At 38.3% G+C, this 14,779-nt stretch overlaps 7 protein-coding genes across 7 annotated transcripts; 3 read left to right on the plus strand and 4 right to left on the minus strand.

Moving 5' to 3' along the window:
* Positions 1-68: 68 nt before the first annotated feature.
* Positions 69-1,298, plus strand: C9374_009564 (uncharacterized protein; the record flags this gene model as incomplete). The annotated part of the gene is made up of 1 exon (XM_044699765.1): positions 69-1,298. The coding sequence occupies one exon, from the start codon at positions 69-71 to the stop codon at positions 1,296-1,298; it is 1,230 nt and encodes a 409-aa protein (XP_044554881.1).
* A 115-nt stretch (positions 1,299-1,413) lies between these two features.
* Positions 1,414-2,070, minus strand: C9374_009565 (uncharacterized protein; the record flags this gene model as incomplete). Its single annotated transcript, XM_044699766.1, has 4 exons — positions 1,414-1,506; positions 1,568-1,593; positions 1,648-1,771; positions 1,900-2,070. 4 exons carry the CDS (start codon positions 2,068-2,070, stop codon positions 1,414-1,416), a joined length of 414 nt encoding a protein of 137 aa, XP_044554882.1.
* A 165-nt stretch (positions 2,071-2,235) lies between these two features.
* On the plus strand, positions 2,236-4,652 carry C9374_009566 (uncharacterized protein; the record flags this gene model as incomplete). The annotated part of the gene is made up of 5 exons (XM_044699767.1): positions 2,236-3,182; positions 3,345-3,709; positions 3,825-4,226; positions 4,306-4,396; positions 4,475-4,652. The coding sequence occupies 5 exons, from the start codon at positions 2,236-2,238 to the stop codon at positions 4,650-4,652; spliced, it is 1,983 nt and encodes a 660-aa protein (XP_044554883.1).
* A 145-nt stretch (positions 4,653-4,797) lies between these two features.
* C9374_009567 (uncharacterized protein) lies at positions 4,798-6,165 on the minus strand (the record flags this gene model as incomplete). Its single annotated transcript, XM_044699768.1, has 3 exons — positions 4,798-5,073; positions 5,208-5,477; positions 5,845-6,165. The coding sequence occupies 3 exons, from the start codon at positions 6,163-6,165 to the stop codon at positions 4,798-4,800; spliced, it is 867 nt and encodes a 288-aa protein (XP_044554884.1).
* Positions 6,166-6,396: 231 nt separating this feature from the next.
* Positions 6,397-8,352, minus strand: C9374_009568 (uncharacterized protein; the record flags this gene model as incomplete). Its single annotated transcript, XM_044699769.1, has 1 exon — positions 6,397-8,352. One exon carries the CDS (start codon positions 8,350-8,352, stop codon positions 6,397-6,399), a length of 1,956 nt encoding a protein of 651 aa, XP_044554885.1.
* Positions 8,353-8,542: 190 nt separating this feature from the next.
* Positions 8,543-13,082, plus strand: C9374_009569 (uncharacterized protein; the record flags this gene model as incomplete). Its single annotated transcript, XM_044699770.1, has 5 exons — positions 8,543-9,092; positions 9,138-9,243; positions 9,296-9,739; positions 9,789-10,182; positions 10,233-13,082. 5 exons carry the CDS (start codon positions 8,543-8,545, stop codon positions 13,080-13,082), a joined length of 4,344 nt encoding a protein of 1,447 aa, XP_044554886.1.
* A 219-nt stretch (positions 13,083-13,301) lies between these two features.
* C9374_009570 (uncharacterized protein) lies at positions 13,302-14,336 on the minus strand (the record flags this gene model as incomplete). Its single annotated transcript, XM_044699772.1, has 1 exon — positions 13,302-14,336. One exon carries the CDS (start codon positions 14,334-14,336, stop codon positions 13,302-13,304), a length of 1,035 nt encoding a protein of 344 aa, XP_044554887.1.
* Between the last annotated feature and the right edge of the window lie 443 nt (positions 14,337-14,779).

Raw genomic sequence — 14,779 nt, forward strand, 5'->3', positions numbered from 1 at the left:
GGATGTCCTGAAGGTCATTTAAGGCTCTGTTGTCAATGCTTCCGAACACTCGACATCCACAAAGAAAAATGTTAAACAACACCTTCTCTGAAAGGGTAGCAACCCCTCTTGTGTCTAAGAACGAGCCATCGGTTCTAAAAATCTGTGTTCTTGGAGCATCAGGCCAAACTGGATCCATTGTGGTCGAAAGTCTTTTACATCACACCTCTTTCCATGTCACGTTAATTGGAAGAAGTGTCTCCAGGCTCGAGCATGAGGTAGAGAAAATATTGCAGCGCTTGAGAGAAAGCAAGGACGTCTCCAATTTCAACAAAGAAAACATAGAGAATAGAATTTCTCTAACAGAGCTTAATATCGAGAGTGCTTTAGCAGGATCTGTCGAGGCGAGTGACAAGTTTGAGAATATCTTGAAAAATCACACGGTCTTAATCAATACCATACCTCCATTCAAAGAAAAAGAGAAAAATGCAGCATTGGGAAGAATGATTATCAAGCTAGGTGTTGATTACATCGATCCACACATGAGTCCAGCTACCTTGAGCACCTTTAAGGAGATGCAATCAGAAGCAGTCAAAAGTAATACCACCATAATTTGTCAGTCTGGAATGTATCCTGGGCTAGAGGCTTTGCTGACAAGACAAGCTCAAAAACATATTCCACATTTAACTCATGCCAATGTGGTCATCATGACCAGGGAAGAAGGTGGTCTTGGTGTCACAAGTGGAGTGGCTGATGTCGCTGATTTTATGAAAGTGACAGGTTCACGAGTCATGAAAGATGGTGAATGGCAAAACGACAGCTCTTTTTCAAAAAAGTTTCATGTTGTCTCTGTTGACACAACCATGAATTGCTATCCATTGGAGCTTGACGAAATGAAGCAGCTATCCATTCCAACGTTGAAGAATATGGGAGTGTATGTGGCTGAAATGGGCCTTTTTGCTGATTCTGTAATGCTTGCTGTACAGTTAAGCACCAAGTACATGTCATGCCTTGCTAATCCATTGACAAATTTGCTGGCATATGCAACGAGCAAAATAAGTGAGCCATATGGCTCAGCAGTTCAAGTTGAAGCAATAGATGCAGAAAGTGATAAAAAGATCACTCTCTCATTATTTCACAAAGGAACCTATTATTTGACTGCCATTTCCATGATCGCGGTTGTAGAGCAATTGGTTGAGAGTAGAGTTAGAGGGGTGAGAAATCCAGGAGTGCATTATGCGTCCATCTATGCAGAGCCAACCTCATTCATTGAATCATGCAAAAAGAAGGGTGTCAGATTTGATCAAGTTTCTAAATAAATCCACAAATTCTCTTGGAAAATAAATGCAACTGAATAATATCTAAAAATTAAATATAAATCAATTAATGATTGTTTGTAAAAATTAATTGATTTAATGAAATAATTCTAATAAATTAATTTCTTCTACCTTCCACAAGAACAATGTGATATCCGTGCTCGGTCTTGAAGATTTTGCTGACCTCTCCTACAGGAGTGTTGAAGGCAACCTTTTAATGATCACGATTCACGTCATCCGATAAGCAACAAATGCAAATATTATCAACTTACATCTTGGAATGCCCCAACCATTTTACCTATATTCAAGATTAATTGAAAAAGCCGAATTCTCATTTAAATTTTGTACAAACCTCTTCCGAACCATCCCAAAGAACCTCCTTTATTCTTTGAAGAGCAATCAGAATATTGTTCAGCAAGTTTTGCAAATTCGGATGCTGGGACTTTCTCATCTCTTGAAAGCCAGCCATCTTGGAGCTAAATTACATGATAATATTAATTTTCATTATTATGATGAAAATCATTATGGAAAAATCGAACGATCAAGGTATTAAATAATAACGAAAAAATTCATTCGAATTCAACAATCTCTGTTGACTACTAACCTTCTTCATCACCTCTTCAGCCTTTCCCATTTTCTCACACAAAATATGACGAGCATTCACTTCTTTACATGTTCCGAGCTTGCCAGAGCTACCACCTTTTTCACTGCTACCTCCTTTCTTATCACCACCTTTGTCTTTGGATGAAGAGCTTGCTGCTTTCTTTGGGGCCATTTTTTGTTGTTGTAATTCTTTGTATTAATTTGAAAATTTACTTGTTTTGACAGAATCGACTAAAAGAACATTAGAGTCGTATTGTGACGGCCGTAAGAACATCTCTAATTTAATAACAAAAGAAACAAAAACCTTCCTCTCATTGATTTCATCTGGTTCTCACCAATGGCCCAATCCAACAACAAAGACAATTACCGAGTGGATTATCTTCCCATTGATTCTCACGGAATGATTGGCAACATGACCACTTGTGCACTGGTAGGCATTGAAGGAACCATTGATTGGTTTTGTTATCCTCAATTCAATTCCGAGAGTATCTTTGGAAGAATTTTAGATTGTCAGAAAGGAGGATCTTTTGCAATTCGAGCCCTTAACTATACCAAAAGTCAACAGCATTATTGGCCCGATACTAACATTCTCATCACTCGATTCATGTCAAAAAGTGGAATTGGAGAATTGACTGATTTTATGCCATTTTCAGATAAGAAAAAGTTTGCCAATTTGTTGATTCGTAAAGTCACGTGTGTTCATGGAAAGATGACCTTCCGATTGTCGTGCTGTCCTGCTTTCAATTATGCTCGAGATACACATCAGTGTAAATTGGAGCAAGATAAAAAGTCTGCTCTCTTCTCTTCACCTCAATTGAATGTCATGTTAAAATGTGGTGGAAATGTTGAGTTGAAAGTCATTCCAGTCTCATCCTCCTCTTCGTCCTTATACAATACAAATCCTTACATTGACTCCATCACAGGTGATGTCGTAGAGAGTGAATTCTCTATTGAAGAAGATGAAGAAGTAACTTTCATGGTTGGTTCCGAAGAAGATTTATCTCTCATTACCAGTGAAGACATGAATGAGTTGAGCAATGATTGGATGAATGAAACCTTAGATTATTGGCATAACTGGTTGAAGAAGTGCACCTACAAAGGAAGATGGAGAGAAACTGTAAGAAGAAGCGCCCTAGCTCTCAAATTACTCGTCTTTGAGAAAACAGGTGCCATCTTGGCTGCTCCCTCTACTTCACTTCCAGAAGGTCTTGGAGGAGTGAGAAATTGGGATTATCGATATACTTGGATTCGTGATGCATCCTTCACTCTGTACAGTTTCATGAGGTAAGTAAGAGTGTGAATGTTCTTGTTGTTATAATTTGGTTTGGAACTGCCTTCTCCACATGTGTTGTTTCTGTGGTTTGTTCCCTCATCATGGTTCTTATTCTTATTTTCAATTGAACGAAAATCAAATCATCACCATCATCAACAACAACCATCATGCAGAATTGGATTCATGGAAGAAGCTTCTCGATTTGTTCAATTCCTAGCTTCGAGAATTTCAGAAATGTCTCAACGGCACAAACTCTCAGATGAGAAAGGTGCTCCTCCCCCACTACAAGTCATGTATTCCATCGATGGAGAGCATGAATTGGATGAAATGACTCTGGATCACTTGTCAGGATATATGAATTCAAAACCAGTGAGAATTGGTAATGGTGCTTACAATCAATTGCAATTGGATATCTATGGTGAATTGATGGACTCGATGTATATTTACAACAAGTATGGAACACCAATTTCGTATGACTTTTGGCAACATTTGAGATTTATCACCAATTGGGTCTGCAACAATTGGGATGAAAAAGATGGTAAGTATACGAGTTGTTCTTTCATCGCGCGCCAACACACGTTGACACAATTCCACACTCATCCTGTTTCATCACTCCACATGTGCATCCTTCATACGTTTGTGTCGATCCAAAGAGGGTATTTGGGAAGTGAGAGGAGGACGACAAAACTTTGTCTACAGTCGAGTCATGTCTTGGGTTTGTCTGGATCGAGCTCTCAAAATTGCTCAATCTCGATCATTCCCAGCCGATACGGAACGATGGATTCAAGTACGAAATGAAATCTTTGAACAAGTCATTGAGAAGGGATACAATAACGAGTTGCAGAGTTTCACAAGTTTCTATGGATCTGATACGTTGGATGCCTCCACGCTCATCATTCCATTGGTGAGTTTTTTATCACCTGCAGACACGTTGGTGGTTTCCACGTTGAAAGCCATTAATCGTCCTCCTGAGGAGAATGGTCTTGTGAGTTCGAGTTTGGTGTATCGATATATTGTGGAAAAGACAGATGATGGATTTGCTGGAGGTGAGGAAGGTATGTGGTTGTTGATCAAATCTTTACCACTGACACGCATATCAACTCAATCTTGATGGTTGTTGTTATTATGAATTAGGTACTTTCAATTTATGTACCTTTTGGTTGATTGAGGCAATATCAAGAGCATGTCGACATGGAGAATCTCAATATCTGCTTCAAGAAGCAAGGTATGTTTCATTGATTCTTTTGGAGCGAATATATTTCATGAATCAAAACAAAATGACGCCCACTTCACTCACCTTCAGAATGATGTTCGAACAAATGCTCACTTATGGCAATCACTTGTCTTTGTATTCAGAAGAGATGAGTTTCCATGGAGAAGCTTTAGGAAATTTCCCACAAGCCTTTACCTTCATTTCACTCATCTCTGCTGCTTTCAATTTGGATGCAACACTCAACATTGTCCAAAAGAACTTGGCATAATTACTGTGTACATTTGATAGTATTGAGTTGGTTGAATTATGTTTGAATATTTAAATATTACTAAAATCTTTGTCAAAACTTTATAATAAATATCGTGTGAAATGAAAGTGGCTCCAAAATTGTGTTCATCTTGTGCTTGAAACAATCAATTTGACTTTTCCTTCTTTGGTGCAAGATATGAACGATAATAAAAGTAAATAAATTGCAAAATTAAAGTACCGTTGACAACGTGAGAGAAAACTCCAGAATAGAATCCTCTAGTGCATTCATTCTCCACTCTGATAAAGAACCAATAAGTAACCAGGAAGAAACCAGAGAATAATTGAATAATTTGTCCAGCAGTAAGAATGGTCTTCCATTTGAGAGTGTATCCTTGAGCTGATCTCAAGTAGTAGTAATACATGATTGTGTGGATGATGGACTTTTTGATGTGTGTTTGATTTCAGAAATATTTCGAAATAATCCGAGGAAATTTTTAAAGTGCATATGGTCAAATAAAGGTATGATTGAGCTGTGTGTCACCACTCTCGGAATATTTCAGAACTAGAAACTTACATTGACCATAACACACCACCATGAACCAACAAGCCATGGGTCCCTCATCCATGACCATGTAATCCAAATCATAATCAAGTGATGATACACGTGAAGTAAAATCAATGGTTTTCTTTTGAAAACAATTAACATGGTATCAACCAATTCATAATATTTAGACAAGTGATAGATAAAAATCCAGAAAGCCACAGGTCCCGATACCACAGGATGGTCGTCTAGGTTGGTTGCCGAGTCGAGTGGGCAAATGGATCCTCGGAAAATTCCCAAATGCTGCAGCAGTCCAGAAAAGCATCAACAATTTTCATGCCATTGGTTAGATACAAGAATATTGTTGAATCACGCCCGTATGGAATTATGTGCACAATTCACAGAGAGTAGTGGTATCGTGGATGAGAGTATCATGCATCCAATTGTCGTTTTGTGTTGATGAGGCAGGCACAGAGAGGAAATTTTGTACATTTTTCGACAAATTGGAATATGAACGTTCAATGAAATATTGCAACAAACATTCCGAGTCACCAACGAGAAGAGAGAAATATTGTGCGATTGGCAAGGTTCATCGTGAGTATTACATTTCACATGTTGTTGAGGATGATCATCATTCTACAATCTCCAATGAATTATAATTCGCACTTACCACACTTCTTTGAGCAATCTCGTAAACAATACCACACAACATGGAGAAGGACAACACTATTAAATTCACGTTGTGCAATTGAGTGAAAAAGTACATGAGTAATCCGTCCTTGCTCTTCTTATCGGCATTGTTATTGGCAGTTTTGTCGGTATTGGGTTTCTCAGTTCCAAACACACTCTTTAATCCATATGAAAGAATAAGATAAGCAACTGAGGCTATCAATGGATATTCCCATCGAAGTACCCAATCCACTTGCTTGACATTGAAATTGAGATAAAAGTCTTGAATTTGCAATAACAGAGGTGAAAGGGATTCTTGCATTTTTTTGTTTCTCTCTCGTTGAATTAATTGTTCCTTTGAGGAGGAAGAATCAAAACGGCAAGGCTGAAAGGGAGGCATTGAAAATTCTCCTGTTTGCTTTTTCGAGCATTCTTGGAAAAAAAGCCAAAATTTAAAGCATGAGTTTGATCTTGCGTGTTTGCCTCTTGAAACAACATTCATTTCCACATCACATGTCTTACTCGACGAAAAAGTGTTGTATTCAAATTTATCTTACTGTTTCATGTTGAGCTTGAGTGTGGAGAGATGGTGATCTAACAATTGGCATACTCGTTCTCCTTCAATTTCATCTGTAAGTAACCAATTTACACTGATAAAGTTAGGTAAATCAAAGGTAATTTTGATACTTTTCAGAGAAATGGATTGAGGAGAAGGATATGAGAGAGAATCTTTCCCAAACTGTTTTTCCAAAAGGTTAGTAATGATATGAAAGAGATTTGCTGAGTCGTTCATGTTGCCACTGGTCAAGGGAGAAATTGGAATTTTTCTAGTGAAGCTTAATGTGTGTTGTCTCAACCCGAGTTCTCTTGCTGCCTGGCCTGGTTCCAAGAGCGAGAGGTCTGGCAAGTTGGTATGGCCATTGGCTTTCGAAATTAAAATACCCTCAATCTTTTTACGCTTTTGGTTGTCATTATTGAACTCAAACATCGATGAGGTGTCTGACATTGTACTTGTAACAGGCGAGGAAAGTTGAGAGGACGATGATGAAAGTGTTCTCTTCAGTAGATTCAAACTAACATTCACTGAGGATACGTATGAATCGGTTTTGATCTTAATGGTACAACCATTAGGAGGATCGAAGCAGGGTATTTTAAATTCGGACTCAATCTTCTTTTTGAAAAATGCCATCTTGTCTCGCTCTCCATGAACTAACATTACGTTCTTAGGTTGAGCTGTACGAATAAGCTGAAGAATACCTTTTGCATCTGCATGAGCGCTGAAAGAAATTGGCTTCACTTCACATCTCATATCAACTGTTGTCCTCGAATCAATTTCAATCTTTGAATGCTTATTATCCTTATTACGTAGGACCTTATTTCCAACAGTGCCTTCAACACAGTATCCAGGTAAAATTACCTTATTGTTCTCAGAAGAAGCCCACTTTTTAAATACCTCCAATGACATGCCAGCATGCAGCATACCTGGAGTGGCAAATAATACCATTGGACCTGGCATGTCCATGAGTGCTCTTTCAAATGGAAGAATATTGCTAAAGTTAAATAGGTTTCTCTTCTGATCGAATAGAGTTGTCTTGATTTTCTCATTTGTCCAATTAATATACAGTTGGTAGTAGTAATTCGCTTTTTCAACCATACCAGCAGAGAAGTAAATGGGTACAGACTTGCCTAGGTTTTTTCGTTCCCAATACGTTTCCAATAGAATGCAAAGCTCTTGAACTCTTCCCAGAGCAAAAACTGGAATCAGAACCTTTCCTTTCTTATTTACAACAGTGTCATAAATTTGTTTACAAAAATCACGCTCTCTACTACTCTTTGAATCTCTTATGGTTGTAGCATAGGTAGTTTCTGTAATTAGTAAATCAGGCCTACATCTATCGATTGTAGCACTTCCCAAATGTCTATCTGCTGTCATGTTATAATCTCCTGTATACACAACACTCGCACCAGTTGCTAAATCCTTCACATAGAACATGGCTGCTCCTAAAACATGACCAGCGTAATATGGCTTAATTTCCAGTTCATCGTCTAATATTACAGTTTGATGTAAATTCAATGCTTGAACCTTTTTGATACAATTTTTAATATCCTCTGAAGAAAAGAATCCTTGATTGGATGAAATGTCACCCTTCCTGTCGACCATCACTCTTCTGTAATCTTCCAACAAAATCGGTGCAATGGCCTTGGTTGGATAAGTCATGTAAATTGGGCCATCATATCCACACACTTCCGTAAAATATGGAAGGGCACCACAATGATCAAGATGAAAATGAGAAATAATTACACAATCAATTGTTTGAGTAAATTGTCCATTCTTTGATATAAATTTAAAATCAGGAAATCTTCTTTCATCATTATAGCCCATATGCATTCCACAATCAAACATGATAGTTTTTCGTCCGAGAGTAACAATAACACAACTCCGACCAACATCTTGACCAGCACCAAGAGGCACCACTTTGATATGATGCGACGATGATGAAACGGACATTTTTTAATTGCAATTTTAAAAATATTAATTTCATTTTGTTCACTCACATACACCTGGACACATTCGCAATGAAATTTAACCTCGGTTTAGTGTGTTGTTTAAACCACTGACATGATGATCCCATCCGATATTCATTCGGTTCTTCTTTTGGTTTGGATGTGGTGCGCGGTTGAACAACTACAAAAAAATAATGGTGGGAACAAAACCTCGGTCTCCCAACCAACAGCCTCAAACACAAGTCAAGAATGGGAAAACGAAAAACAAACCCGACAGCACAACAACAAATCGTACGAATTCTACTACAAACAGAAAGATCAATCATCATCATGTAAATAATTTCAATCCCGAACAAGCAAAAAATTCCAACAGCTCCGTTACGCTTAATCATACAACAGCATCATCAACAGTTTCAAATGTAGCATCCAGTGATGTCAACATTACACGGAATCATCCCTTCTTTGTTCAAGGAAAAGATGAACCTCTTCTCGCAGAGTCGCTTCCACCTCTGGTGAGAGGGCAATGTTTGGGAGAAGTTTTTCTTTGCATTCACGCCATAAAGTGGGTGACAAACACATATCAAAATTATTCAATACATCCTGTATGGTGGGGAAGCGAAGATAGAACAATTTCCTTGTACCCACCAGTATTTGAGGAAACCCCACATAAAGACGAACTTTGTAAAATTGCAGTGAGATATCCTGTAAAAACACCTGAAGACGTATTTAGGATGTATCTATCTAGTAAGTATTTTGAAAGTGACCATCTGTTTGACCTTTTCATGTTAGATTCCAAGGTTTTACCTCTGGTAATTGTACATAATGAAAATCAAGTGATTGCTGAAGCGTCAATCCCAATTGTTCAAATATCTTCATCCAATGCAATACAAAAAGAGTAAGTAGTTCTTGGTATTACATATTGAGATAGATCATTTTGTGAATTGTAGATGGTTTTCTGCGAAAAGAGGTACTGACGTTGTGGCCAACTTGTTAATCACTCTAGCTCTTGATTATTTTGTCCCAAACACGCCTCAATTAAAAGATAACACTAAAAGAGCAGTTCACTTTGAAGAAGCGCAAGATTCACATCAGCCTGTCCATCTTCCCATTCAACCCTCTCTTAGTGAGAAACACTCAACGCAATCCTTCACCTCCAACCCCTCCCATGCTCAATCAACAACATCTGAAGGGCCCACAATTCAAAGCGTAGATCTTCAAAAAAGTTCCAACCTTGACGGGCTTCTCCAACATGCACAACAACTTTCAAATGAGGTAAATCAATTTCTCACCGAAGGAAAGGTACCTTTTATTGATTACAATGCATTTCGAGAAATGAAAGAGTCGACTGACGAGGTACCTTTTTTCCTTAAAGACAATGAAGATGATGACAAGTAAGTATTGACATATTATGATTGTGGTGTTATCTAAAGGAAATATTAGTTTCAGCGCTTCGGTATCCACAATATCTCCTAGAGAAAGCTTTGATATTGACCCAAAACAATCTATGACCTCAGAAATGCTAGAAATTGAAAATTCCTTAAATCAATTATCCCATTTCAACAAAAATATAGTTAACCCCATACCCTTCTACCCACCAAATTATCCATCCTACCCTTACTTGTTACCTCCACCTATTCCTCCATCATCAACTCAGCCACCAACAATTCTAAAACCTAAAAGTGAACAAGAATTTGACTCGACACAAAACTCAGATGAATCGCGTGTAATTACGGAGCCTGTCAATCTCGAGAAAAAAGAACGATCTCCTCCTGTTATTGCACACCTCCATGCCCATATTCATGTGGATGACAAAGAAGAACAGAAAAAGCAAAGAGTAAGTCATTGGAAGCAAAATTGTTTTTAAATTCATACAACTGTAACTAGTTTGGCCTAATGCTCCATATTATCTCAGCAAAGCTTACAAAACCAATAGGAAACAAAGACACCTGTAAAATTAAGTTAGATATCAAGATGCCATTTGGTAAACGAGGTAGCAGCGAACAGCAAATAGTTGTTGTGTACAACCAAGATATTCGTGTCAACACGTATGAAGTGTTTTCATTTTCTAATCAAAAAGTGTTTCTTCCAAAGTTTCGGGATTGCAGTTTAGTTCTTGAAACGTTTGACGACTCAGACAACTTCATGGGTCTTTCATTGTTTAGCTTAACAAGCTTCTTTGAGGCTTTTTCATTTGAACAACCTCCTAAATATTTATTCCCTGACAAAGAAGATCCAGTGATAGGGCATTATGGTGCCTTCACTAGCACAAACCCAATTACTGATGAGGTTGTGCTTGAAATGAACTGTGTGCTTGCTTTTGGAACAGAAACACAGGTCAAAGGCTTTGTTAACTCACAACGTGCAGCAATGACCATTCAAGATTTTGTAAGATCGTCACTCTCTAAATCCAAAGACAAACCATTTGTTGAAGAACCACCCCAAGACGAAGAGTATGAAATTCAACATGAGAATATTTTGAAGCCACTTCCATTGCTTCACAAAAAAACGAAAACGAGTTCAAAACAAAATCGAAACGAAGTCAACATTGATGACGCGCGTGACGACTACGAGGATACTGAAATTGTTTTTGAAGAAGAAAACAACAAGGCAGAAGTTCGTCATGAGAATGATCCACAAATGCCTTCAGTCCCAAAGTGTATACCTCTTCCAGTTTTATCATCTCTTTGCATTCGTGTGAACAGAGCGAGTGGCCTTAAGGACGCTGCAATTACGTGTGGTACTTATAACTCACACATGAGAGCAGCAAGTCAAGTGGGAGTAAACCCATTTGTTGAATTTGAAGACATTACAAGCGGAAAAGAAATTCGAACGCCAGTGCTTGCCTCTACATTTTGTCCAGTCTGGGAGTACGAGCACGTCTCGGAATTTTTACTTGACGAAGTCATGTATCACAATATTAACCATGGTGAACTAATATTTCGCGTTTTTCACAGGATACCCCAGTCACGAATTACCAGTAACACTGCATCCAATACAGTTGAGCTTGGAAAAGTAATTGTTCCTCTCAGAACGCTTTTGACTAATAAGCAAGGAATATCTGGGTGGTTTGACGTTTATTCCCACGACGAATCTGTGGTTGGTACAATTGACCTTGAGATGTTTTTCGATGATCAAACGATAAGAAGCCTATTTTTGAAGGAAACTTCAAAGAAAGAACCTCTTCGACAGTCATATCCGTATCCAATCTGTAGATTCACTCTGATCATTGAGGAGACCAATATTCCAACTCAGGTGTTAGAAGAATTAGTACCATTTTACATGTTAGAAGAGAATCAATCCGTACCATGCTATCTATTTGTAACCTATCGGTTTTATGGAGAGAAGAATTCGACTGAAAGCAGACTTTACAAAACTTCCACATCTCTCTCCAAGACAATAATGCACCATAGTTGTGAATTTAAAAAAGTTTTAGATCCCACCCTTACAAATTCCATTGAGCAAGAAAAGCTTGCAATTCAAGTTTATTGCTCGATTGACAATGGAAGGGATCAAGACGAGCAATCCATAAGGAAAAGGGCAAAGCTCATTGGATCTGTATACATTGACATTAGCAATCTAGTATCACACTCGAACGGCTCAAAAACTCTGTTTATCAGCGGTCTGTACAACATTGTGAACACTGAATCGGAAAGTCTCAATCATGGAAGCATTAAGATGAAGGTTAGCAGCGAGCAAATTAATTTTGGTGTTGCAGCAAACAACAACACACCTCACCAACAAAAACCTGTAATTCGAAGCAGTGGAACACAAGCCAATATCGATCTTTCTATTCAATCAGATGATGACTATTGTGGCAGTATCGATGCTCATCAAGATTTGTCAAGCAAGGAACCTGAAATGACTTTAGAAGAAAAGGAGCTTCATATAGCTCAAGATGACCTTATAATCCAACAACCAAAAGTTTGTGGAAGAAAAAGAGTTGCCATAGATACAACGTTTTCTCCTAATCAATCTCTAATTTCAAACTTTGAAGAACTACCATTCGTGAAATCGTCACCATTGGTGATCCATAGCTCCAACCCACCGCTCAATTACTTACACATTTCTATTGAAGAGGCCAAATTGACCAAAGTTTATCATTTTCATGGTATCAAGCCAAGCAATCCTAGCCCATATGTGAAAATTATTTCTCCCAACCAAATGGATGAGGTACCAGAAAATAAGGAGTTTGTCACTAGTGCGGTACGAAATGAAAATGGCTTGTTACCGTCTTGGCATGAACACTTTCGAGTGCCTGTTTTCTCTCAAATTGAGTTTGTGACTATGCAAGTATGGTCAAGAAACCAAGAACAGCTTGGTCCAACGTTAGACACTTTGGTAGGATTTGCAAAGATAGATATCTCAAGCTTGTGGTATGGTTTGCAAATAGATGGCTGGTACAATATTGTTGAGGATGGTGAAAAGTCCAAGATAGTTGGACAAATCAAAGTAACCATCGCTCTTGACACACCAACCAAAGTGTCTTCGCCTCAGATTCGACATTCCAGCGACATGGTGAAAGCAGAAAGATTCATGATGAAAAGTTTTGACAAGCACATCATGACCATTACTGAAAAATCTCAGCCAACACAATCTCCATACGAACAAGCAAAAGAAAACTTCAGTGATCTCGAAGCTCCAAATGATTTGTTTTATTCAAGTGTAGACTTGGAGAACGAAAAAGCAAAACTTAAAAATTGCTTGAGTGACCTAGAGAGTATGATCAACAAATAACTTTGCTAATAAACATCATCTCTTAATGGGATTAGCCATGTAACAGCATTAGACTGCCATTACAAAGAAGCAAAAGAGCCAGACACAAACAACAACGAAGAATTTCCAAGACACCTGAAGTGGCAAGTCATATTACCACTCCTGATAGCTTGGACACCCTTCTTTGTTACTTGTTACTGAAAGAGTGGGTGTAGGGTGGAAAGAGAAGCTTGCAATTAATTACACTAGATTGGTGAACGAGAAACTAGTTAGCCAAGAGTTGTCATCACAAGTGGTGTAGCTAATAGCAGGAGAAGTGTTGTGAGGGGAAGATGGATTTCTTCCGAAAAGCTGAAGATTTGGAGTGTGCTTTTCGAAAGGATTTGGGGTTTGGGAGTTAGTGGATAGCCTACTAATTTGTTTTGGAGGAGTTCTTGGAGGAGAGGATGGGGTTTGTTTCTTTGGAACAGAAGCCAATCTATTACCAGTCTTGAACTTGGTTACCCATTGTTGAAGATCGGACAAGAAAGGCTTGACAGGCCAGAAATTTCCTTTTGCTTGCTTCTTGATAATGTCAGCAACATTGAACCAAGCAATTTGAGAAATTTCCTTTCTGGTTTGGGTCAAGAACTTGGTAGATGAAGGGACAAAAGGAGCAATGAAGAGCTTGACCAATTGTTCATTGAATCGTCCTTCGAGGAATTGGTCTTTCAAAATGTATTGAGAGCAATCGAAACCAACTTCCTCTCTGCCTTCTCTAATTGCGCAAGCAAACTCTTCTTCATCCTTGTTAATCTTTCCTCTAGGGAAGGACCAAGACTTGGAGTTGTAACCCTTGACAAGAAGGATATTCTCCAATGTTTCATCAAGTAGAATCACACCGCAAACAGGAACACTAGTCTTGTAATTGATGAAGGATTGAATATGCTCATCAACGCTCTTACGGAAAGGCTGGAGATGAGGACAAACAAGGAACACTTGGTCAGCGAATTGGTTGAGATTGAATTTTGGAAGGGAAGGATTTTGTTCTCTATAAAAGTCGAGATAGAACCAAAAGGCTTCTTCGATCTGGAAGAACAAACGATCAAAGTTTTCGTGTTCTTCCTCAGGGCAATTCATGATGAATTTAACAACAAGTTCGAGAATGATATCGTCTAAAGACTTGGACTCGACATTGTTGTTGGTTTTCACCTTTTCGTCTCTAGAGCCTCTTCTTGGAGATTTTCTTGATGGCGACTTTCTAGGGTTGGAGTTGTTGTTGTTGTTGTAGGACATGATGATGGAGAGTGTTGTTGTAGTTAGTGCAATGATGAATAAAATTATATAAATGATGTTGAACAACGCATAAACTGAGAGGGATATGATGATGGTAGAACAAGTATAAACCTATATATTGGAGATGGAGAAAAAGTAGGATATTGGCGGTTGGTAATAAAACTGCTACGAGCAAAAATATTGCGCAAATGCTCTTCTAACAACAAGTATAACGCAGGGGTTGATGTGTTGAAAAATTTTTTGAATATGGTTTGTTCCTTCTGTGCGACCCAACCTCAATTTAAACCTCGCGCATCAACAACAGCACATGGTGATGGCGAGCGAAAAGAGTACAGTGAGATAAAAATAGATTGATGTGGACGTTTCGGTTGAAACTGTTGTTGGTACCAACTTCAACAAGTTGACGATTCTTATTTGATATTGATATGAAAGAGCAAGATTGA

This window comes from Naegleria lovaniensis, assembly GCF_003324165.1.
Source record: "Naegleria lovaniensis strain ATCC 30569 chromosome Unknown tig003, whole genome shotgun sequence".
NCBI lineage: Eukaryota > Heterolobosea > Eutetramitea > Acrasida > Naegleriidae > Naegleria > Naegleria lovaniensis.